Raw genomic sequence first — 24,831 nt, forward strand, 5'->3', positions numbered from 1 at the left:
CCGGTGCCCGATGCCTGCTGAAATCATTCAGCAGGCATCGGGGCATATCGCCCAGGGGGGTCATGATGACCCCCCATGTCGGCGATGGCCGCAGATCGCTGGACAATTCAGTCCAGTGATCTGCGGCGGATTTCGGGTCAATCGGGTCTCCAGTGGCACTGGTTTTATCGCCCTGATTCGTCGGCCGGATTACCGGCCTACCAATCAGGGCGCCTGCTGCGGGTGTCACTCCCGCAACCCGCTCCGCCCCTCTTCCGGAGGACGTGAGCGGGTGCGGGACGTGCACCCCGGGTGCTGGGGACCCCGATCCCCGGCATCCCTGTTGGGATCGGGGGCCCCAGGAGCAGCGGCGGCGGCGGAAACGATGAGGGACTGACTTGTGCGGCTGGATCGTTGGAGGTGAGTGACAGCCTCCTGCTGTTGCTTAGCAACAGCTCCCAGCATGCAAAAAGGGCATGCTGGGAGCTGTAGTTATGCAACAGCAGGAGGCAGACCACCACAACTCCCAGCATTCCCTTATGGGCATGCTGGGACTTGTAGTTTTGCAACAGCTGGAGGCACATTCTTTCTATGGAAAAGTGTACCTTCAGCTGTTGTATAACTACAACTCCCAGCTTGCACAATCAGCTAAAGTGCATGCTGGGAGTTGTAGTGGTGCATCTGGTGGTTGCATAACTACAACTCCCAGCATGCCCGTTGGCTGTCGGTGACTGCTGAGAGTTGTAGTTTTGAAACAGCTGAAGGCACACTGAGTTAAGTAGCAAACCAGTGTGTCTCCAGCTGTTGCATAACTACAATCCCCAGCATCCCCAGCCAAAGTAGTATGCCTACAGCTGTTGCATAACTACAAGACCCAGAATGCCCTTCCGCTGTCCGTACATGCTGGGGGTTGTAGCTTTTGCAACAGCTGAAGGCACACTGGTTGCAAAACACTGAGTTTGTTACCAAACTCGGTGTTTCACAACCAGTGTGCCTCCAGCTGTTGCAAAACTACAACTCCCAGCATGCACTGATAGACCGTACATGCTGGGAGTTGTAGTTAAGCAACAGCTGGATGTCCCCCCCCCCCCCCCCCCCCCCCCCAATGTGAATGTACAGGGTACACTCACATGGGCAGAGGATTACAGTAAGTATCCGGCTGCAAGTTTGAGGTGTGGCAAATTTTCTGCTGCAGCTCAAACTGCCAGCGAGAAACTACTGTGAACCCCCGCCCATGCGACTGTACCCTAAAAACACTACACTACACTAACACAAAATAAAATAAAAAGTAAAAAACACTACATATACACAAACCCTTACACAGCCCCCCTCCCCTCCCCAATAAAAATGAAAAACGTCTGGTACGCCACTGTTTCCAAAACGGAGCCCCCAGCTGTTGCAAAACAACTACTCCCAGTATTGCCAGATAGCCGTTGACTGTCTAGGCATGCTGGGAGTTTTACAACAGCTGGAGGCACCCTGTTTGGGAATCACTGGCGTAGAATACCCCTATGTCCACCCCTATGCAAGTCCCTAATTCAGGCCTCAAATCCGCATGGCGCTCTCACTTTGGAGCCCTGTCGTATTTCAAGGCAACAGTTTAGGGCCACATATGGGGTATCGCCGTACTCGGGAGAAATTGTGTTACAAATTTTGGGGGGTATTTTCTGCTATTACCCTTTTTAAAAATGTAAAAATTTTGGGAAAACAAGCATTTTAGGTAAAAAAAATATATATTTTTTTACATATGCAAAAGTCGTGAAACACCTGTAGGGTATTAAGGTTCACGTTACCCCTTGTTACGTTCCCTGAGGGGTCTAGTTTCCAAAATGGTATGCCATGTGTTTTTTTTTTTGCTGTTCTGGCACCATAGGGGCTTCCTAAATGCGGCATGCCCCCAGAGCTAAATTTGCTTTCAAAAAGCCAAATGTGACTCCTTCTCTTCTGAGACCTGTAGTGTGCCAGCAGAGCACTTTTCACCCCCATATGGGGTGTTTTCTGTATCGGGAGAAATTGTGCTTCAAATTTTGGGGGTATTTTCTGCTATTACCCTTTTTAAAAATGTTAAATTTTTGGGAAACCAAGCATTTTAGGAAAAAAAATATATATTTTTTTTACATATGCAAAAGTCGTGAATCACCTGTGGGGTATTAAGGTTCACTTTACCTCTTGTTACATTCCCTGGGGGGTCTAGTTTCCAAAATGGTATGCCATGTGTTTTTTTTTTGCTCTCCTGGCACCATAGGGGCTTCCTAAACGTGACATGCCCCCCAAAAACCATTTGTCGCTCCTTCCCTTCTGAGCCCTCTACTGCGCCTGCTGAACAATTAACATAGACATATGACGTATGTGCTTACTCGAGAGAAATTGAGTTTCAAATACAAGTAAAAATTTTCTCCTTTTTACCCCTTGCAAAAATTCAAAAATTGGGTCTACAAGAACATGCGAGTGTAAAAAATGAAGATTTTGAATTTTCTCCTTCACTTTGCTGCTATTCCTGTGAAACACCTAAAGGGTTAATACACTTACTGAATGTCATTTTGAATACTTTGGGGGGTGTAGTTTTCATAATGGGGTCTTTTATGGGGTATTTCTAATATGAAGACCCTTCAAATCCACTTCAAACCTGAACTGGTCCCTGAAAAATTGTGAGTTTGAAAATGTGAAAAATTTCAAAATTGCTGCTGAACTTTGAAGCCCTCTGGTGTCTTCCAAAAGTAAAACTCATCAATTTTATGATGCAAACATAAAGTAGACATATTGTATATGTGAACCCAAAAAATATATATTTTGAATATCCATTTTCCTTACAAGCAGAGAGCGTCAAAGTTAGAAAAATGCAAAATTTTCATTTTTTTTTATCAAATTTGGGGATTTTTCTCCAAGAAAGGATACAAGTTACCATAAAATTTTACCACTAAGTTAAAGTAGAATATGTCACGAAAAAACTATCTCGGAATCAGAATGATAACTAAAAGCATTCCAGAGTTATTAATGTTTAAAGTGAAAGTGGTCAGAATTGCAAAAAACGCTCTGGTTCTTAAGGTGTAAAATGGCCTGGTCCTTAAGGGGTTAAGGACCTGCAGGTCATGGGACTCAGGTCCTTAAGCACTCTCCTGTATAGAATGGGATTCCCCCCTTCCTCGTTCCGTCCCATCTGCCCCAGGCCACATGTCCCCCCTTGTTATCCCCTGCATTAGCTGTTAGAAGATCAGTGAGCATGCATGTGGAGGTCTGTATATATCCAGCTTGCATGTTCCCTGCTCTTGTAATGCAGCAAGGGCTGCAGCAGGCTGGCCATGCTCAGACCTGGGCCATCAGACAGTGCCCGAGGGCCCAACCTATCAGTCTTCCCTTGACATTATGGGGACTTGGGCATCGTAGGGCAGACAGTCTCTTCTGAATGAGGTACACTTTAGAGGATACATTTTTTTTACGTCCCTGGAGGTCTATTGATACAGGGGAAAGTGATTTATTAGCTATTTATCTTTTTGTGTTTCTAATTTTATAGAAATGGAAGCCATACCTATGACTGAGTAACTGGTTTAACATTAATAGGACTTGTTAAGGCTTTTGTGAGACTTAGTGACGTACTGACTACTCAATCCATTATAAAATTTTGTGTACTAATGAACCACATATAAAGGCAGGAAAGTGTGTTATTTTGAGACAGAATTTAGAGACCAAAGTTATACAATATTGTCCCTGGGCACAGGTAGTTGTACAACACAGTTCTACTTAGATGTACTTGACAATTAATGACTTAGCATTAAGGACACACTTAGGTAGAAATAGTTAGACAGTGTGAAGTCTGATGTCAGTTTAATGATTGTGACGGGATAATAGACTGAGAGGAGTTGAACCTGCACAGAAATGCACCTCAGTTGCTCTCGAATGAACAAGAATGTATCTTCAGAGCTACTAAACTAGTACATGGATTGCAGTATAAAACTTACCAGGAAAGGTTAAAGGACCTTAACATATATAGCTTGGAAAAAAGAAGAGATATGGGGATATGATAGAAACTTTTAAATACATAAAGGGAATCAACACGGTAAAGGAAGAGAGCATATTTAAAAGAAGAAAAACTACCACAAGAGGACATAGTTTTAAATTAGAGGGGCAAAGGTTTAAAAGTAATATCAGGAAGTATTACTTTACTGAGAGAGTAGTGGATGCATGGAAGTGCAGAAGTTGTCATTGCAAATACAGTGAAGGAGTTTAAACATACATGGGATATGCATAAGGCTATCCTTCATATAAGATAGAGCCAGGGGTTATTGATAGGATTCAGATTTTTGGGCAGACTAGATGGGCCAAATGGTTTTGATCTGCCGACACATTCTATGTTTCTATGTTTAATAACATGTGAGTTCCCACATGACTATTTGTCTCTACCTTATGTTGTGTCTCTTTAAGCTATTTGTCTGGTTATGAGATATTCATGTCAGCACTTTATCTGAGATCCATGTGAATACCAATGGGTTTTTAGTGGTAGTAATTAAAATATTGGTCTCTAACCTGTAGCTTTCCAGCTTTTGAGGAACTACAACTAAAAGCATGCCCTGACCACCATACAAATGGGAGAGCCATAGGTTAAAGACCTCTGACTTAAAGAGGTGCTTCTATATTAAGAAGGTGTCCCACATCCACAAGATAAAACATAGCAAGCTCATCGATGTGGGTCAAATCACTGGGATCCCTTCCAATACAAGAATGGAGGTGAAATGTCACCCGAAATAAATGGAGAACACCATACATGCGCAGCCAACATTAGAAGAAAAGTAAAAATATAGATGATAAAATATTCTAGCTTTATTCACAAACAGTTAAAAACATCTGTGACACATTTCAATAGATATTGCACTCTTAAAGGGGTTGTCCCACCTACCTCGTCAAATAGGTAGAGGTAGTCAGGAAAGTCAAAAGCACTTGAAGCAGCGGAGTTCCGCAATTTACAAGATTTTACCCTCCAGTCACTGAATTTCTATTTTGTTTGGATCTTGTGGGCTACAACCAGAGCAACTACCCAAGCTGAAGTGGAGGTATTAGGCTGGCAGTATACGCACTTCATGGTCCATTTATTTTGGGTACAATTTTCTTTTGAATCTTGGGATCCGTCTGGATTTGTCATACGTCCACCAATCTAATGTCTAGTGTTATCTACTGCCCTGTGTATAGGGGACAACTTCTTGAGATGGGAATACAGTACCCCGTAACCATTTCTTTAATAAAATTTAAGTAGAACCTGCGTAAGTGTTTGTTAGTTTTTTACAGGACAGATTTTATGCCAAATAATTGCATGGTTTTTGGAAGTGGCTTAATTGCACGAAAATATTATGGGGAGAAATTATCAAAACCTGAGTAGAGAAAGAGGGGTGTCCATTGCAATCAGATTGCTTCTTTGATTTTCCAAAAGACCTCTGAAAGCTGAAAGAAGTAATCTGATTGGTTGCTATGGGCAATGGCACCACTCTTTCTCTACACAGATTCTAATAAATCCCTCTCCCCCAATGTTCTTTTCCTTTGTCACAGAATTCTCTATGTTAACAACTGCATTGTTGTATATTAAATGTTAATAATGTTGTAATATTGTTGAGTTCTATGGTGCATGACCTTGCAGTGGGTTTGTGTGGGACTTTAAATGCATTCTGTTGTGGTCATGTTACTTACTCAATGTCTTCTCCAATTGCTGCTGTGACCTGGCTGTGTTGTTGTTACTAACTATTTTGCATGTTTTTCTGTGGGACTCTCCAACCAGTTCCTATCTCTCCTGCAGAAGTATGAGGCTGAGCTCTTCAGAATGTCCATGCCATGTCTCAGTGCAATAGCTGGTGCTTTGCCTCCTGATTATGTTGATACAAGAATTAAAGCAACACCTGAGAAGCAGATGTCATTAGATGCTGAAGGAAATTTTGATCCAAAGCCCATCAATACAGCTAAGTAAGTTTGGTTAGTCCTAAATGTAACTCACTGGAGAAGATGCCTGTAGAGCTCTGGCATATCTGAAGTGATGGCATATCTAAAGTAATAAATATGTCGGCTAATACCCAGCTTTCTAGCAACCAACAACTTGATTCACAACTTAAAGGGAATCTGTCATCATTGTCACCAGCACTAACCTGTTGGTACTAGCTTATAGTGCAGATGACACTGATGAAAATTATACTTACCACGGCCCGATCTCCCTTATTCTGTTAATTATAATTAGCAGGCTTGGTGCACAGGCTGCGCTCCAGGAGCACACTGATGTCACTCGCAGCCATGCGGAGTAGGGAGTAGCAGCAGTGATATCAGCAGTGATGTGGACCAAGCCTGCTGATTAGCATCAACCTAAAAAGGAGGATAACAGGAGAACAGGTCCACGGATCAGCCCTTGGTAAGTATAATCACCAGTGTCACACGCACATAAATACGACTTACTTATACGTAAATTAAGAATTAGACCGTGCAACTATAGACTAGAGAGCCTAAACATAGGCCAGATTTGTTTTAGTGGTTCGGACTGTTTGATAAATCTGGCACATCTTAAGACCAACTATTATTTGGCTTACTTTATTCCTAAATTTTAAGCCATCATTTTTGGGGCATGAAGTTGCCAAGCTCTCTTTCCAATGAAGTTTCTAAGTCATGCCCATGATTAAGCAAGGCATAAAAAGTGTCAAAAACTCATAATAAATGTGACCCTGATAACCTAGCCGACGCATCTGTCCCTACTTTTTATTTCAGTAGTATTTTGTAAGTACTTTTTTTTTTTTTTTTTTTACAATAGACTGAATATAGAGTCTAGTGATAATCTACATGGAGATTATTATTATAAAGTGCTTGAGTCTAGGAGGCACATGGGGTCTGTGAATTTAGGAGTAAAAAACAAAAAAACAAAAACCTTTATTTGTACTAAGCTTTATTTATGAATGTTCTTCCTTTATTTATGAACGTAGGCAACAAACCACAGTAGCGTTATCAAGGGTAGCTATTATAAACCCCTTTTTACTTCTTGTACACTCTTATTATACATCCTTAAAACGGTTGTCTGGGGAGATCTTTGTTTTCTTTGTTTTCAGACCACCCTTTTTAAAGAGGGACATTATTGTGTGTATATATATATATATATATATATACATATATATATATATATATATATATATATATATGTATATATATATATATATATATATATATGCCATTTACATGAGCTAAGTCAAGTGAGATAATAAGGTTCTGTCTATCTTCAACCATATACTATTTACAGTACTGTTTTAAAATTGAGTTCATTGTTTAAACTGTATGTAATACTGTCTTAGTTTCCGTCTAGTGGTGGCTATAGGCAGACAGAATTTTTCCAAGGGAATTTGCAGCTCTGTATCATAAAAAAAATAATCAGAACAGAATATTGTGATAGTTAGAATAAACAAAAAAATTGTATTCAAGGGTAAGCATTCCAATAAGCAGATTTTAACATTAATCAATGTATAAAATATTATGCCTGGTATCTTTAATATCTTGTGTACACTGTGCGGTGCCTCCTGAAAATGGTATGCTGTGTTCCTGGATTCCTTCTAGGATTACATGAAAAAATAAACTGATGTTATGCTAATCTTGAGTTCAGGAAAAGATAGCAATCATGCTGAAGCAGCTTTTTCATTTCCGACCAACATTAGAGATAATTTTTTTGTTTTACAGTCTGACATTACCTGAAAAGCTGGAATATATCGTCAATAAGAATGCCGAGCATTCACATGATAAATGGGCCTATGACAAGGTACAGAATGTGCCATGCTTGTCTTTGTATTTATTGAAATCACTGGAATAGAAATGTTTGTTTTAAAGGACATCAGATCTCGAGAAGAGAAATAATGCTACTCAGTCACTTCTTTAAATATCACTAAACCTGAAACTGAAAATGTCCAGATATTAACCATAAAGGTAAAATGGCTTGTACATTGTTAACCGGAAATTCCTGAGCAGCTTTACTTCACTTAAAGCAATTTCTTTCCAATCAAAACTACATGTATAACTCGAGGTCAGTGTCCTAGCAGTATCCAATATATGTCAAAGAATAGACTGCAGCCAACTGAGCTTCTGTCACATTATTTATCATCAACCTTGGATGGAAATCCAGTAATCTACAGTACACAGTGTCATTCAAAAGAACAACTTTACTATACCATCAATTTCTTCCTGACCAGTTAGAACAGATCAATCCACTGTAGTGAAATATAGAAATATAATATATACAATATATAATATTCGTTACATTATAAACAGTCAGTTGATGTATGAAAATCAGTAAAAAAATGGACAAGAGCTACATTGTGATGACTAGATAACAGGGTCAGAGCATCTCCTAAATGCTAGGTCTTGTGGAGTGTTCCCAGTATGCAGAGGTTGGTACCTACCAAAAGTGGTCCAAGGTAGCCCAGTTGGAAAACCTGCGACAGGTCATGATGTGTGTGGGACGTGAAGGCTAGTCTGTCTTGTCTGATCCAACAAAAGACCTTCTACAGTACAAATTGCTGAAGTTAATTTTGACTATGATCGAGGGGGAATTAAAAGAAAGAAAATCTTGTGTTTTTAGCTCAATCTACTAAGTTGTTTGTAAAGTTATTGAAACAGAATCAAATGTATAGTACACAAACACATAAATCATAGTAAATTTCAAGGGCTGCAGAGAGCCACACACCATCCCATCCAATTATTAAAAAGTATTAAGAGTGGCATAAAAAGAGAATATGATTAATCTTTTTTGCTTTAAAAAAGCAAGCAATAACATTTGTGACTTTTTCCTCCACATTAGTGACACATTTCTCCCAAACTGCATCTTAGCTTAGTTGCATACTCCATAAATACAGACCAGTCTCCTTTGACTGTTGAGCTTATACAGCTCCAATGTAAAGTGCAGTATTGCCACATTTGCTAAACAATTAAAATTTACTATAAAGCCCTAAACTTAGAGCAGCACTCTGTTAGGGCACTGCTTTCTATTTCCTGGATTCCTGTCATTCATGTATAGGCTCAATTGTAACCCAGAATAGCACAGGGCTAGTTTCCTCATTGATAGCTGTTAAGCCGACAAGATAACCAGATATGTTTACATTGTTGATTTTTCATGTCATTAGTATTGAATGCTTTTTCTTCTCAATTACCCTTGGTGTTTTCTTAGCTACATAGTGGTTGGAAGTATGGAACGTCGCTTGATGAGAATGTAAAGACACATCCTCTACTGAGACCTTTCAAGACACTCTCTGAAAAGGTACCTTAATTACATTTATGTTAATACACAGAAAAATCCTGGCATTCCTCTTACCCTGATATAAAATCCTAATTGATTTTATAATAACATTCCAGCATCTAAAACAAAACCTAGGATACAGTTCTGGTTCCTTAAATGTTATCATTGTGAAACAAGACTTTTTATGTTTGTAATTCCAACAAGGAAACTATATCAAAATACTCATATAGTCTATGGACTTCATCAAAACACACACATATATTAATACGTAGAGATGGGCACACAAACACACACATTCTCTCTCTATCTTTCTATGTACATATGTATATATATATGTGTATATATATATATATATATATATATATATATATATATACACACACACGTGTGTATCTGTATATATATATTATAATACATTCGGAAAATCTTCACACATGTTTACTTACTCTTTTGACATTTTGTTATGTTAAGGCATTGTGCTAAAGTACAAAAAATATATATATTCATGTGACATGATTTGGAAAGTCACAGCCTGTCTATATAAGGTCTCACAGCTGACAACGCATATGAGGAAGCAAGAACAGCCTGTAGAGGATTGTGTGGAGGCAAATATCTGGAGAAGAGTACACAATGTTTCTGCTATACTTAAGGTTCCTAAGAGCACAGTGGCCTCCATAACTCTAAGATGTAAGACGTTTGGAACCACCAGAACACTACCTAGAGCTGGCCAAGCCACCAAAAAAGCCACCAATCAGGGGAGAAATACCTTGAGAAGTATGATAACCAAGAACCCAATGATCACTTTGGCTTAGCTTCCAGAAGGTCAACCATCACTGCAGCACATCATCAATCAGAAAGAAGCCTCTCTTCAATAAAAAAAAAAAAAAAAAACAATTTGAAAAGAAAAGCGCCTAAAGGACTCTCAGGCTGTGAGAAACAAGATTCTCTGGCCTGGTAAATCCAAGATTGTACTTTCTTTTGCCCAATTCGAAGCATCATGTCTGGAAAAAAAACTGGCTCTGCTCATAACCTGCCAAATTCTTTCCTCACAGCAGTGAAACATGGTGGTGGCAGAATCATGTTGTGGAGGCCGTTTTTAAACATCAGGGACAAGGAAGCTGGTCAGGGTTGAGGGAAAGATGAATTGAGCAGAGTAGAGAAATATTCCACTTTCCAACAAAGCAAGGATCCTAAGCACACAGCCTAGACAACACAGAAGGAGACTTAGTGATAATTCTGTGAATGTCCTTGAGTATCTTATCAAAATCCCTGACTTGAACCCAATCGAACACTTCTGGAGAGAATTATAAATTGCTTCCACCGACGGTCCCCATCTTATTTGACAGGGTTTGGGAGGATCTGCAGAGAGGAATGGCAGAAAATCCTTTAAATTTATGTGGGCAAACCTTGTAATATCATATCCAGGAAGACTGGTGGCTGTAATCACTGCCAAAGGTGCTTTAACTAGGTACTGAGTAAAGGGTCTGAATACAATGCAATATTTTCATTTATGCTTTTCAGTCAATTATTAAAGATTTGTAACATTCTATTTTCACTTTATCATTATGGTGTATTAAATGCAGAAACTTTTATTTATTTATTTATTTATTTTATTTTAGCACAAGGTGTCCACTACATGACCAAATGAGAACAAAATGAAAGGGTCTAAAGACTTACCAAATGCCTTGTACATGCATTGTGACTTCTACATATACATCAATTTACACACATATACAAACTGTAATTCACATATACTGTGACACCTATGACAGTTGCACTTACCATTTCAACTAGATTTTTCTGACAGAGGAGGCTGCGCACAGCAGGGCATGACGTCTTGAGCGAAAAGTGATGTATAGAGCTTAAAGGGATATTCCAGGATTTTTTATTTATTTGACTATGCTACAGGGGCTGTAAAGTTTGTGCAGTTCATAATATAGTGTCTGTACCTGTGTGTGACTGTTTTCTCACAATTATTATGTGATTTCCCCACCAATTTTTATCTTTAACAGCATACAAAATGACTGTTGTCTCAGATTTTTCCCAGCTTGCAATGCTGCCGAGACCTGACTCACAAGTCAGGTGATGACAAGGAGCCTGTCTGCTTCAATGGGTGGATTGATCACTTGGTGGGAGAGAGATCAATCTGCAACTAATTGTATTTTTGCAACAGCTGTAGGTACCCTGATTGAAAACCACAGGTCTTTTGAATGGATGCAGCGCATTTATGTTTCAATGGGTGGAGTGGCTGATGTATGGGAGGGAGGAAAATTGAATTATGGGATTTGTAGACAAAGAAGGAAACTCAAACAGGAAATACCAGTTCACAAAATGCTTGCCACAGTGTTATGGTAATCTCACAACATTTAGCCCCAAGCCTCATTTAGCCCCATTTAGCCCCAGGACATGTGCAGATCCTTCCTAAGCATGTATATTACTGTCTGGCAGGTACGTACTAAAATCACCTTATGGTGGATAGCTCCTTTAACCCCTTAAGGACTGAGCCCTTTTTCACCTTAAGGACTGAGCCCTTTTTTTGCAATTCTGACCACTGTCAATTTATGCATTAATAACTCTGTGATGCTTATACCGATTATTCTGATTCCGAGATTGTTTTTTCGGGACATATTCTACTTTAACACAGTGGTTAAAGGGGTTATCCTGGAAAAAACTTTTTTTATATATCAACTGGCTTCAAAAAGTTAAACAGATTTGTAAATTACTTCTATTAAAAAATCTTAATCCTTTCAGTACTTATGAGCTTCTGAAGTTAAGGTTGTTCTTTTCTGTCTAAGTGCTCTCTGATCACACATGTCTCGGGAACCTCCCAGTTTAGAAGAGGTTTGCTATGGGGATTTGCTTCTAAACTGGGCGGTTCCCGAGACAGGTATCATCAGAGACCACTTATACAGAAAAGAACAACCTTAACTTCAGAAGGTCATAAGTACTGAAAGGATTAAGATTTTTTAATAGAAGTAATTTACAAATCTGTAGAAATATATATATTAGGGCTCAGGGTTTGAGACAACTGGACAGGTTGTGTTTCAAGTAATATTTCAATTTATTGATTATATATAGTGTGACAATAAAATATTAGATAAAATGTAAATAGCAGCAACTGCGTCTCACAGGGCCCTTGTGCAGGTGCAGCACCAACTATTAAGAACTATAGCATATGTATAGTACAGTATATAAAATATATAAATATACTTGTAAAAAATTTGTAAAAAATTGTAAAAATTATAAAATATAGAGACCACCATAAACATATATAGAGAGAGGGATCTGGGTGGGAAAGTCCATCCGCTAAGGTCAATAATCTACTCTCATAAAAAAGTCCTGCTAATATAGACCTATTCTGGTATTGTGGTAACCAATGGCAACCATAAGGTTAGTAACCCGTAGCAACCGTTCAGATGAGTCCGGCTATTTCAGCACTTCAACGTTTAAGTAGAAGATCTACTTGCTATTTGAAGACAATATTCAACATAAACAGCTAGTGTGCAGTCACTGTTAATATGCATGCATATTTGTATGATACTTTGTATCTCACCGCTCCCGGACACTGATGCGCTGAACTTCACGGGGATGCTGCGATCTCCTCCTGTTGCGCTGTGTAATCCCACAGTGTGTTAGCACTGAGTAGCTCTCTTGGCAAGCGACAGCATCACCGGAGACTCGGCCATCTCCCACAGTGATGATGTTGGTAGATGGTGGGTTGCGGGTGGTGTTGTCGCAGCGGTTCTGCGGATGTGCACGTACATGTGCCGGTGGCGTCCTTGTGGCAGCGAGGCGCGGATGTCTCCTTCACCGGGTGTCGGGTGATTGACAGTTTATTATCCGGTATCGGACTGCTATTGACTAAGCAGGGCAAGCATGCTGGTGGTCTCAATAGGTATTGAGGGGACGCTGGACGCGTTTCAGGACTGTCTCAGTCCTTTCTTCAGCAGCTAAGAATAAGTGTAATGGGGGGTCACTGTATCGTATTTTATATGTTTAACTCCTCCTCTATCAATTAGTGACATCAGATCCAGAGTAAACAAAGTAAACAAAACAAAATAGTGGTGTTAGATTTATGAATGAAAGTAGTAGAGCTCAGTACTAAATGAATAGGACTGCTTCAAATTACATATACTCTGCTGTGGAATGCATTGAAAATAAAAAGACTTGTATTAAATAATATACGTGAGTGAATTAATAAGTGATATCTATTTGTGTGAATGGAATGTTGAGATATTAGATGAGGTAAATTCATTGTGTGCCAATAGTAATAACTGACCATAAATGTAAAATCATGGTAACTGTGTACAATTGTATAAAAGTATATAAATACTATGTGAAAGTATAAATATTGATAATATTGAAAATATTTAAAATATTGGTGTGGTATGAAATGGGTTATATAATTTGCTGTGATTGTGATGGTGAAGCCTAATATGAAAATGTGATGATTGTGAATTACCAGAGACCAGGTGTCTAAAGAAAAGTATCTATACTCTTGGTGTCCTACAGTCAGTATATCTGTTGCAGTCCCCTTTTTTTTAAACTGCAACAGATATACCGTATTTATCGGCGTATAACACACACTTTTTAGGCTAAAATTTTTAGCCTAAAGTCTATGTGCTTGTTATATGACGATACCGCCCCAGGAAAGGCAGGGGGAGAGAGGCCGTCGCTGCCCGCTTCTCTCCCCCTGCCTTCCCTGGGGTCTAGAGCCCTGCTGCCGGCCCTTCTCACCCCCTGACTATCGGCGCCGCTGCCCGTTCTGTCCCCCTCACTATCGGTACCGGCGCTGATAGCCAGGGGGAGAGAAGGGTCAGCGGCACCCATTGCCGGCGCCGCTGCCCCATTGCCTCCCCCCATCCCCGGTGGCATAATTACCTGGGTCGGGTCCGCTCTGCTCCAGGCCTCCGGCGCGCGTCCCCTTCGTCGTTGCTATGCGCTGCACGGCGCGGCGCATGACGTCAGTGCGCCGCGCCGTGCATAGCAACGACGCAGGGGACGCACGCCGGAGGCCTGGAGCAGCGCGGACCCGACCCAGGTAATTATGCCACTGGGGATGGGGGGAGGCAACGGGGCAGCAGCGTCGGCAATGGGTGCCGCTGCCCCTTCTCTCCCCCTGGCTGTCGGCGCCGCTTCTCTCCCCCTGGCTATCGGCGCCGGAAATGGGGCGCCGGCACCGATAGTCAGGGGGACAGAACGGGCAGCGGCGCTGATAACCAGGGGGAGAGAAGGGCCGGCAGCAGGGCTCTAGACCCCAGGAAAGGCAGGGGGAAAGAAGCGGGCAGCGACGGCCTCTCTCCCTCTGCCTTTCCTGGGGATGTATCGGGGTATACACGCGCACACACGCACCCTCATTTTACCATGGATATTTGGGTAAAAAACTTTTTTTACCCAAATATCCTTGGTAAAATGAGGGTGCGTGTTATAGGCCGGTGCGTGGTATACCCCGATAAATACGGTACTGACTGTAGGACACTAAGAGTATAGATACTTTTCTTTAGACACCTGGTAATTCACAATCATCACATTTTCATATTAGGCTTCACCATCACAATCACAGCAAATTATATATCCCATTTCATACCACACCAATATTTTAAATATTTTCAATATTATCAATATTTATACTTTCACATGGTATTTATATACTTTTATACAATTGTACACAGTTACCATGATTTTACATTTATGGTCAGTTATTACTATTGGCACACAATGAATTTACCTTGTCACGATGCCGGCTGGCAGGTAGTGGATCCTCTGTGCCAGAGAGGGATTGGCGTGGACCGTGCTAGTGGACCGGTTCTAAGCCACTACTGGTTTTCACCAGAGCCCGCCGCAAAGCGGGATGGTCTTGCTGCGGCGGTAGTGACCAGGTCGTATCCACTAGCAACGGCTCACCTCTCTGGCTGCTGAAGATAGGTGCGGTACAAGGGAGTAGGCAGAAGCAAGGTCGGACGTAGCAGAAGGTCGGGGCAGGCAGCAAGGATCGTAGTCAGGGGCAACGGCAGAAGGTCTGGAACACAGGCTAGGAACACACAAGGAACGCTTTCACTGGCACTAAGGCAACAAGATCCGGCAAGGGAGTGCAAGGGAAGTGAGGTAATATAGGGAAGTGCACAGGTGATTACCCTAATTGGAACCACTGCGCCAATCAGCGGCGCAGTGGCCCTTTAAATCGCAGAGACCCGGCGCGCGCGCGCCCTAGGGAGCGGTGCCGCGCGCGCCGGGACAGAACAGACGGGGAGCGAGTCAGGTAGGGGAGCCGGGGTGCGCATCGCGAGCGGGCGCTACCCGCATCGCGGATCGCATCCCGGCTGGCAGCGGGATCGCAGCGCCCCGGGTCAGAGGACGTGACCGGAGCGCTGCAGCGGAGAGAGAGAAGCGAGCGCTCCGGGGAGGAGCGGGGACCCGGAGCGCTCGGCGTAACAGTACCCCCCCCCCTTGGGTCTCCCCCTCTTCTTAGAGCCTGAGAACCTGAGGAGCAGACTTTTGTCTAGGATGTTGTCCTCAGGTTCCCAGGATCTCTCTTCAGGACCACAACCCTCCCAGTCCACTAAAAAAAAATTTTTTCCTCTGACCTTTTTGGCAGCTAAGATTTCCTTGACCGAGAAGATGTCCGAGGAGCCGGAAACAGGAGTGGGAGGAACAGATTTGGGAGAAAAACGGTTGAGGATGAGTGGTTTGAGAAGAGAGACGTGAAAGGTATTAGGGATACGAAGAGAAGGAGGAAGAAGAAGTTTATAAGAGACAGGATTAATTTGACGCAAAATTTTGAAAGGACCAAGATAGCGTGGTCCCAACTTGTAGCTAGGGACACGGAAGCGGACATATTTAGCGGAGAGCCATACCTTGTCTCCAGGGGAAAAAACGGGAGGAGCTCTTCTTTTCTTATCCGCGAATCTCTTCATGCGTGAAGAAGCCTGTAAGAGAGAATTTTGGGTCTCTCTCCATATGATGGAAAGGTCACGAGAAATTTCATCCACAGCGGGCAGACCAGAGGGCAAGGGAGTAGGGAGGGGGGGAAGAGGGTGACGGCCGTACACCACGAAAAATGGGGATTTGGAGGAAGATTCAGAGACCCTGAAGTTATACGAGAATTCGGCCCATGGGAGAAGATCTGCCCAGTCATCCTGGCGGGAGGAAACAAAATGTCGCAAATAATCACCCAAGATCTGGTTAATTCTTTCTACTTGTCCATTGGACTGGGGATGATATGCAGAAGAAAAATTTAATTTAATCTTGAGTTGTTTACAGAGAGCCCTCCAGAATTTAGACACGAATTGGACGCCTCTATCCGAGACAATCTGCGTAGGCAACCCGTGAAGACGAAAAATGTGTACAAAAAATTGTTTAGCCAACTGAGGCGCAGAAGGAAGACCAGGAAGAGAGATGAAATGTGCCATTTTGGAGAATCGATCAACGACCACCCAAATAACAGTGTTGCCACGGGAAGGGGGTAAATCAGTAATAAAATCCATACCAATCAGAGACCAAGGCTGTTCGGGGACAGGCAGAGGATGAAGAAAACCAGCGGGCTTCTGGCGAGGAGTCTTATCCCGGGCACAGATAGTGCAGGCTCGCACAAAGTCCACAACATCCGTCTCCAGAGTCGGCCACCAATAGAAGCGGGAGATGAGTTGCACAGATTTCTTGATACCCGGATGACCTGCGAGATGGGAGGAGTGACCCCATTTGAGGATTCCGAGGCGTTGGCGAGGAGAAACAAAGGTCTTTCCTGGAGGAGTCTGCCTGATGGAGGCAGGAGAAGTGGAGATCAGGCAGTCAGGTGAAATGATGTGTTGCGGAGAGAGTTCAACTTCTGAGGCATCCGAGGAACGAGAGAGAGCATCGGCCCTAATGTTCTTATCGGCAGGACGAAAGTGAATCTCAAAATTAAATCGGGCAAAGAACAGAGACCACCGGGCCTGGCGAGGATTCAGCCGTTGGGCAGACTGGAGGTAGGAGAGGTTCTTGTGGTCGGTGTAGATAATAACAGGAGAACTTGATCCCTCCAGCAGATGCCTCCATTCCTCAAGTGCTAATTTAATGGCTAGAAGCTCTCGATCCCCGATGGAGTAGTTCCTCTCCGCTGGAGAGAAGGTCCTAGAGAAAAAACCACAAGTGACAGCATGCCCGGAAGAATTTTTTTGTAGGAGAACAGCTCCAGCTCCCACTGAGGAGGCATCAACCTCCAATAGGAAGGGTTTGGAAGGGTCAGGTCTGGAGAGGACGGGAGCCGAAGAAAAGGCAGATTTGAGTCGTTTAAAGGCGTCTTCTGCTTGAGGAGGCCAGGACTTGGGATCAGCATTTTTTTTGGTTAAAGCCACGATAGGAGCCACAATGGTAGAAAAATGTGGAATAAATTGCCTGTAATAATTGGCGAACCCCAAAAAGCGTTGGATAGCACGGAGTCCGGAGGGGCGTGGCCAATCTAAGACGGCAGAGAGTTTGTCTGGATCCATCTGTAGTCCCCGGCCAGAGACCAAATATCCTAGAAAAGGAAGAGATTGGCATTCAAACAGACATTTCTCGATTTTGGCATAGAGTTGGTTGTCACGAAGTCTCTGAAGAACCATACGGACATGCTGGCGGTGTTCTTCTAGATTGGCAGAAAAAATTAGGATATCGTCCAGATATACAACAACACAGGAGTATAACAGATCACGAAAAATTTCATTGACAAAGTCTTGGAAGACGGCAGGGGCGTTGCACAGGCCAAAGGGCATGACCAGATACTCAAAGTGTCCATCTCTGGTGTTAAATGCCGTTTTCCACTCGTCCCCCTCTCTGATGCGGATGAGGTTATAGGCGCCTCTTAGGTCCAATTTAGTAAAGATGTGGGCACCTTGGAGGCGATCAAAGAGTTCAGAGATGAGGGGTAAGGGGTAGCGGTTCTTAACCGTGATTTTATTAAGACCGCGGTAGTCAATGCAAGGACGTAGGGAGCCATCTTTTTTGGACACAAAGAAAAATCCGGCTCCGGCAGGGGATGAGGATTTACGGATAAAGCCCTTTTTTAGATTCTCCTGGACGTATTCGGACATGGCAAGAGTCTCTGGGGCAGAGAGAGGATAAATTCTGCCCCGGGGTGGGGTAGTACCCGGGAGGAGGTCGATAGGGCAATCATAAGGCCTGTGAGGAGGTAGAGTCTCAGCTTGTTTTTTGCAGAAAACATCCGCGAAGTCCATATAGGCCTTAGGGAGACCGGTTACTGGAGGAACCACAGAGTTACGGCAAGGGTTACTGGGAACCGGTTTTAGACAGTTCTTGGAACAAGAGGACCCCCAACTCTTGATCTCCCCAGTGGACCAATCCAGGGTTGGGGAATGAAGTTGAAGCCAGGGAAGTCCAAGGAGAATCTCCGAGGTGCAATTGGGGAGGACCAAAAGTTCAATCCTCTCATGATGAGATCCGATGCTCATAAGAAGGGGTTCCGTGCGGAAACGTATGGTACAGTCCAATCTTTCATTATTTACACAATTGATGTAGAGGGGTCTGGCGAGACTGGTCACCGGGATGTTGAACCTGTTGACGAGAGAGGCCAAAATAAAATTTCCTGCAGATCCAGAGTCCAAGAAGGCCACTGTAGAGAAGGAGAAGGCAGAGGCAGACATCCGCACAGGCACAGTAAGACGTGGAGAAGCAGAGTAGACATCAAGGACTGTCTCACCTTTGTGCGGAGTCAGCGTACGTCTTTCCAGGCGGGGAGGACGGATAGGACAATCCCTCAGGAAGTGTTCGGTACTAGCACAGTACAGGCAGAGGTTCTCCATACGGCGTCGTGTCCTCTCTTGAGGTGTCAGGCGAGACCGGTCGACCTGCATAGCCTCCACGGCGGGAGGCACAGGAACAGATTGCAGGGGACCAGAGGAGAGAGGAGCCGAGGAGACGAAACGCCTCGTGCGAACAGAGTCCATATCTTGGCGGAGTTCCTGACGCCTTTCAGAAAAACGCATGTCAATGCGAGTGGCTAGGTGAATAAGTTCATGTAGATTAGCAGGAATTTCTCGTGCGGCCAGAACATCTTTAATGTTGCTGGATAGGCCTTTTTTGAAGGTCGCGCAGAGGGCCTCATTATTCCAGGACAATTCTGAAGCAAGTGTACGGAATTGTACGGCATACTCGCCAACGGAAGAATTACCCTGGACCAGGTTCAACAGGGCAGTCTCAGCAGAAGAGGCTCGGGCAGGTTCCTCAAAGACACTTCGGATTTCCGAGAAGAAGGAGTGTACAGAGGCAGTGACGGGGTCATTGCGGTCCCAGAGCGGTGTGGCCCATGACAGGGCTTTTCCGGACAGAAGACTGACTACGAAAGCCACCTTAGACCTTTCAGTGGGAAACAGGTCCGACATCATCTCCAGATGCAGGGAACATTGGGAAAGAAAGCCACGGCAAAACTTAGAGTCCCCATCAAATTTATCCGGCAAGGATAAGCGTATCCCAGGAGCGGCCACTCGCTGCGGAGGAGGTGCAGGAGCTGGCGGAGGAGATGACTGCTGAAGCTGTGGTAGCAACTGTTGTAGCATAACGGTCAGTTGAGACAGCTGTTGGCCTTGTTGCGCTATCTGTTGTGACTGCTGGGCGACCACCGTGGTGAGGTCAGCGACAACTGGCAGAGGAACTTCAGCGGGATCCATGGCCGGATCTACTGTCACGATGCCGGCTGGCAGGTAGTGGACCCTCTGTGCCAGAGAGGGATTGGCGTGGACCGTGCTAGTGAACCGGTTCTAAGCCACTACTGGTTTTCACCAGAGCCCGCCGCAAAGCGGGATGGTCTTGCTGCGGCGGTAGTGACCAGGTCGTATCCACTAGCAACGGCTCACCTCTCTGGCTGCTGAAGATAGGTGCGGTACAAGGGAGTAGGCAGAAGCAAGGTCGGACGTAGCAGAAGGTCGGGGCAGGCAGCAAGGATCGTAGTCAGGGGCAACGGCAGAAGGTCTGGAACACAGGCTAGGAACACACAAGGAACGCTTTCACTGGCACTAAGGCAACAAGATCCGGCAAGGGAGTGCAAGGGAAGTGAGGTAATATAGGGAAGTGCACAGGTGATTACCCTAATTGGAACCACTGCGCCAATCAGCGGCGCAGTGGCCCTTTAAATCGCAGAGACCCGGCGCGCGCGCGCCCTAGGGAGCGGGGCCGCGCGCGCCGGGACAGAACAGACGGGGAGCGAGTCAGGTAGGGGAGCCGGGGTGCGCATCGCGAGCGGGCGCTACCCGCATCGCGGATCGCATCCCGGCTGGCAGCGGGATCGCAGCGCCCCGGGTCAGAGGACGTGACCGGAGCGCTGCAGCGGAGAGAGAGAAGCGAGCGCTCCGGGGAGGAGCGGGGACCCGGAGCGCTCGGCGTAACATACCTCATCTAATATCTCAACATTCCATTCACACAAATAGATATCACTTATTAATTCACTCACGTATATTATTTAATACAAGTCTTTTTATTTTCAATGCATTCCACAGCAGAGTATATGTAATTTGAAGCAGTCCTATTCATTTAGTACTGAGCTCTACTACTTTCATTCATAAATCTAACACCACTATTTTGTTTTGTTTACTTTGTTTACTCTGGATCTGATGTCACTAATTGATAGAGGAGGAGTTAAACATATAAAATACGATACAGTGACCCCCCCATTACACTTATTCTTAGCTGCTGAAGAAAGGACTGAGACAGTCCTGAAACGCGTCCAGCGTCCCCTCAATACCTATTGAGACCACCAGCATACTTGCCCTGCTTAGTCAATAGCAGTCCGATACCGGATAATAAACTGTCAATCACCCGACACCCAGTGAAGGAGACATCCGCGCCTCGCTGCCACGAGGATGCCACCGGCACATGTACGTACGCATCCGCAGAACCGCTGCGACAACACCACCCGCAACCCACCATCTACCAACATCACCACTGTGGGAGACGGCCGAGTCTCCGGTGATGCTGTCGCTTGCCAAGAGAGCTACTCAGTGCTAACACACTGTGGGATTACACATCGCAACAGGAGGAGATCGCAGCATCCCCGTGAAGTTCAGCGCATCAGTGTCCGGGAGCGGTGAGATACAAAGTATCATACAAATATGCATGCATATTAACAGTGACTGCAGACTAGCTGTTTATGTTGAATATTGTCTACAAATAGCAAGTAGATCTTCTACTTAAACGTTGAAGTGCTGAAATAGCCGGACTCATCTGAACGGTTGCTACGGGTTACTAACCTTATGGTTGCCATTGGTTACCACAATACCAGAATCGGTCTATATTAGCAGGACTTTTTTATGAGAGGAGATTATTGACCTTAGCGGAGGGACTAAGACTTTCCCACCCAGATCCCTCTCTCTATATATGTTTATAATGGTCTATATATTTTATAATTTTTACAATTTTTTACAAATTTTTTACAAGTATATTTATATATTTTATATACTGTACTATACATATGCTATAGTTCTTAATAGTTGGTGCTGCGCCTGCACAAGGGCCCTGTGAGACGCAGTTGCTGCTATTTACATTTTATCTAATATTTTATTGTCACACTATATATAATCAATAAATTGAAATATTACTTGAAACACAACCTGTCCAGTTGTCTCAAACCCTGAGCCCTAATATATATATTTCTACAGACAAACTACAATCTGACACCTTGGGTATAGGTGTCTAATTAGGTAGCCCGGGTTTATTTGGTGGGTAGTCAGACAAGAGCCTCTCCAACTCTCCTATAATTTACAAATCTGTTTAACTTTCTGGAGCCAGTTGATATATAAAAAAAAGTTTTTTAATATTTGTCATTACGTGCATCCTTACTTAAAATCCAAAAATGTCATGAAAATTTAGAAAATGTTGAATTTTTCTAACTTTGAAACTCTCTGCTTATAAGGAAAATAGATATTCCAAGTAAATTATATATTGATACACATACACAATGGGGGGAATTCATCAACATCAGTGTATGGTAGAGCTTTTTTTTTACCCCTTTCTGCTGCGTGTATTTGTCATTTACCTGCGCAAAATTTACCAAACTTCTCTGTGAATCATGTGCAGTAATAGAATCCAGCCCATCTCAGCTCTTGAAAAAAAATATAAGGCAGACTTGTACGTGTGCTCGGAGCTGGTGTATATTTGCGCCAAAAAATTACACATGCGTCCTTTTTTTGGCCCAAAAAAAAAAGACGCAGTTAATAAATTCATGTCTACCAGAAAAACGGCTCTAAGGTACACTTGAAGGGTGACATCTTTAGAAAAAGTTTCACCAAAAAAGACGCACAAAAAGAGCGCAGGAAATATCCTTGCGCAAGATTTTGTGCAAGAAAATACACCTAAAATGACTCTATATAGATTGATGAATCCCCCCAAAATGTCTACTTTATATTTGCATCATAAAGTTGACATATTTTTACTTTTGGAAGACCTCAGAGTTCAAAGTTCAGCAGCAATTTTCCAATTTTTCACAAAATTTTCTAAATCAGAATTTTTCAGGGATCAGTTCAGTTTTGAAGTGGATTTGAGTAGTCTTCATATTAGAAATACCTCATAAATGACCCCATTTTAAAAACTGCACCCTCAAAGTATTCAAAACGACATTCAGAAAGTGTTTTAACCCTATAGGTGTTTCACAGGAATAGTAGCAAGGTGAAGGAGAACATTGTAAATCTTCAATGTTCTTGTAGACCCAGTTTTTGAAATTTTACAAGGGGTAAAAGGAGAAAAAGCCCCTCAAAATTTGTAACCCAATTTCTCTCGAGTAAGGATACCTCATGTGTGGATGTCAAGTGCTCTGTGGGTGCACTACAAGGCTCAGAAGGGAAGGAGCGACAATGGGATTTTGGAGAGTGAGTTTTTCTGAAATGGTTTTTGGGGGGCATGTCACATTTAGGAAGCCCCCATGGTGCCAGAACAGCAAAAAAAAAAAACAACATGGCATACGATTTTGGAAACTAAACCCCTCAAGGAACGTAACAAGGGGTACAGTGAGCCTTAACAACCCACAGGTGCTTGACAAATGTCAGCTAAAGTTGGACGTGAAAATAAAAAATTTTAGTGCTGGAGTTACCCCAAATTTTTCATTTTCACAACGGGTAATTGGAGAAAAAGCCAGAACAGTGGAACATATAATTTACACCCCACTGGCGTTTGACAGATCTTTGGAACAATGGGGCGTGCAAATGAAAAATTACATTTTTCATTTTCACGGACCACTGTTCCAAAAATCTGTCAGACACCTGTGGGGTATAAAGGCTCACTGTACCCCTTATTACATTGCGTGAGGGGTGTAGTTTCCAAAATGGGGTCACATGTGGGGGGGGGGTCCACTGTTCTGGCACTACGGGGGCTTTGTAAACACACATGGCCTTCAATTTCGGACACATTCTCCTAAAGCCCAATGGCGCTCCTTCTCTTCTGAGCATTGTAGTGCGCCAGCAGAGCACTTTACATCCACATATGGGGTATATTCTCACTCAGAAGAAATGGGGTTACAAATTTTGCAGGGCTTTTTTTTCTATTCTCCCTTGTGAAAATGAAAAATGTAGGGTAACACCAGTATTTTGGTGAAAATTTTTTTTTTATTTTTTTTTGTATAACTGTTTATTTAAAGGATTTTGTATTTTAATACAGAAGAAAAATATGACATGTGCACAGTGAGCATGAGTACTTTGCAATATATCATCCAATTTTAACATCCAATTTTAACGAAAATTCGTCAAACACCTGTGGGGTGTTAAGGCTCACTATACCCCTTCTTAAAATCCATGAGGGGTGTAGTTTCCAAAATTTGGTTACATCTGGGTATTTATTGTTTTGCGTTTATGTCAGAATCGCTGTAAAATCAGCCATCCCTGTGCAAATCACCAATTTAGACCTCAAATGTACATGTGTGCTCTCATTTCTGAGCCATGATGTGCGCCCACAGAGCACTTTATGCCCACATATGGGGTAGTTCTGTACTCAGGAGAAATTGAGTTGCAAATTTTGGGGGTCTTTTTTTCCTTTTAACGCTTGTGAAAATTAAAAGTATGGGGCAACACCAGCATGCTAGTGTATAAATATTTTTTTTTCCACTAACATGCTGGTGTAGACCTCAACTTTACCTTTTCATATGGGGCAAAAGGAAAAAAAGCCCCCAAAATTTGTAACACAATTTCTCCCGAGTATGGAGATACCCCATATGTGGCCCTAAACTGTTTCCTTGAAATACGACAGGGCTCCAAAGCGAGAGAGCCCCATGCACGTTTGAGGCCTAAATTGGGGATTTGAATCCGCCACAAAAATACCCTACGGTAGTGTATCCCAAACGGGGTGTCTCCAGCTTTTGCAAAACTCCCAGCATGCCTGGACAGTCAGTGGCGGTCCGGCAATACTGGGAGTTGTTTTTCAACAGCTGGAGGCTCCGTTTTGAAAACAGTGCCGTACAAGACGTGTACACTGATCTGAGGAAGAAGGTGGCTCCCCCGAAACGCGTCATCCCTGTACTTTATTGTTTTTTATGTCTAAATAAACCACTCCGTTGTTTTTACAAATACCTCTGGTTTGGCATCCACGTTATTTTGGAACTAGCAGCTCCATCGCAAGGGTCAAGTTTTCCCTCTTCGCCTTTACCTTCATCAGGATCGGATCATTCC

At 43.3% G+C, this 24,831-nt stretch overlaps 1 protein-coding gene across 9 annotated transcripts in view; it reads left to right on the top strand.

Moving 5' to 3' along the window:
* Positions 1-24,831, top strand: part of RYR3 (ryanodine receptor 3) — a 991,818-nt gene that overhangs the window by 472,037 nt on the left and 494,950 nt on the right. For 5 of the 9 annotated variants that reach the window (XM_056545312.1, XM_056545313.1, XM_056545316.1 and 2 more), the window contains 3 exons: positions 5,741-5,922; positions 7,663-7,741; positions 9,143-9,232. In XM_056545312.1, the coding sequence (XP_056401287.1) occupies positions 5,741-5,922; positions 7,663-7,741; positions 9,143-9,232 (351 nt within the window). The remainder of the gene's footprint in view (positions 1-5,740; positions 5,923-7,662; positions 7,742-9,142; positions 9,233-24,831) is intronic. The other 4 variants (XM_056545314.1, XM_056545315.1, XM_056545319.1 and 1 more) reach the window with 1 other exon arrangement.

This window comes from Hyla sarda, chromosome 11, assembly GCF_029499605.1.
Source record: "Hyla sarda isolate aHylSar1 chromosome 11, aHylSar1.hap1, whole genome shotgun sequence".
Lineage (NCBI taxonomy): Eukaryota > Metazoa > Chordata > Amphibia > Anura > Hylidae > Hyla > Hyla sarda.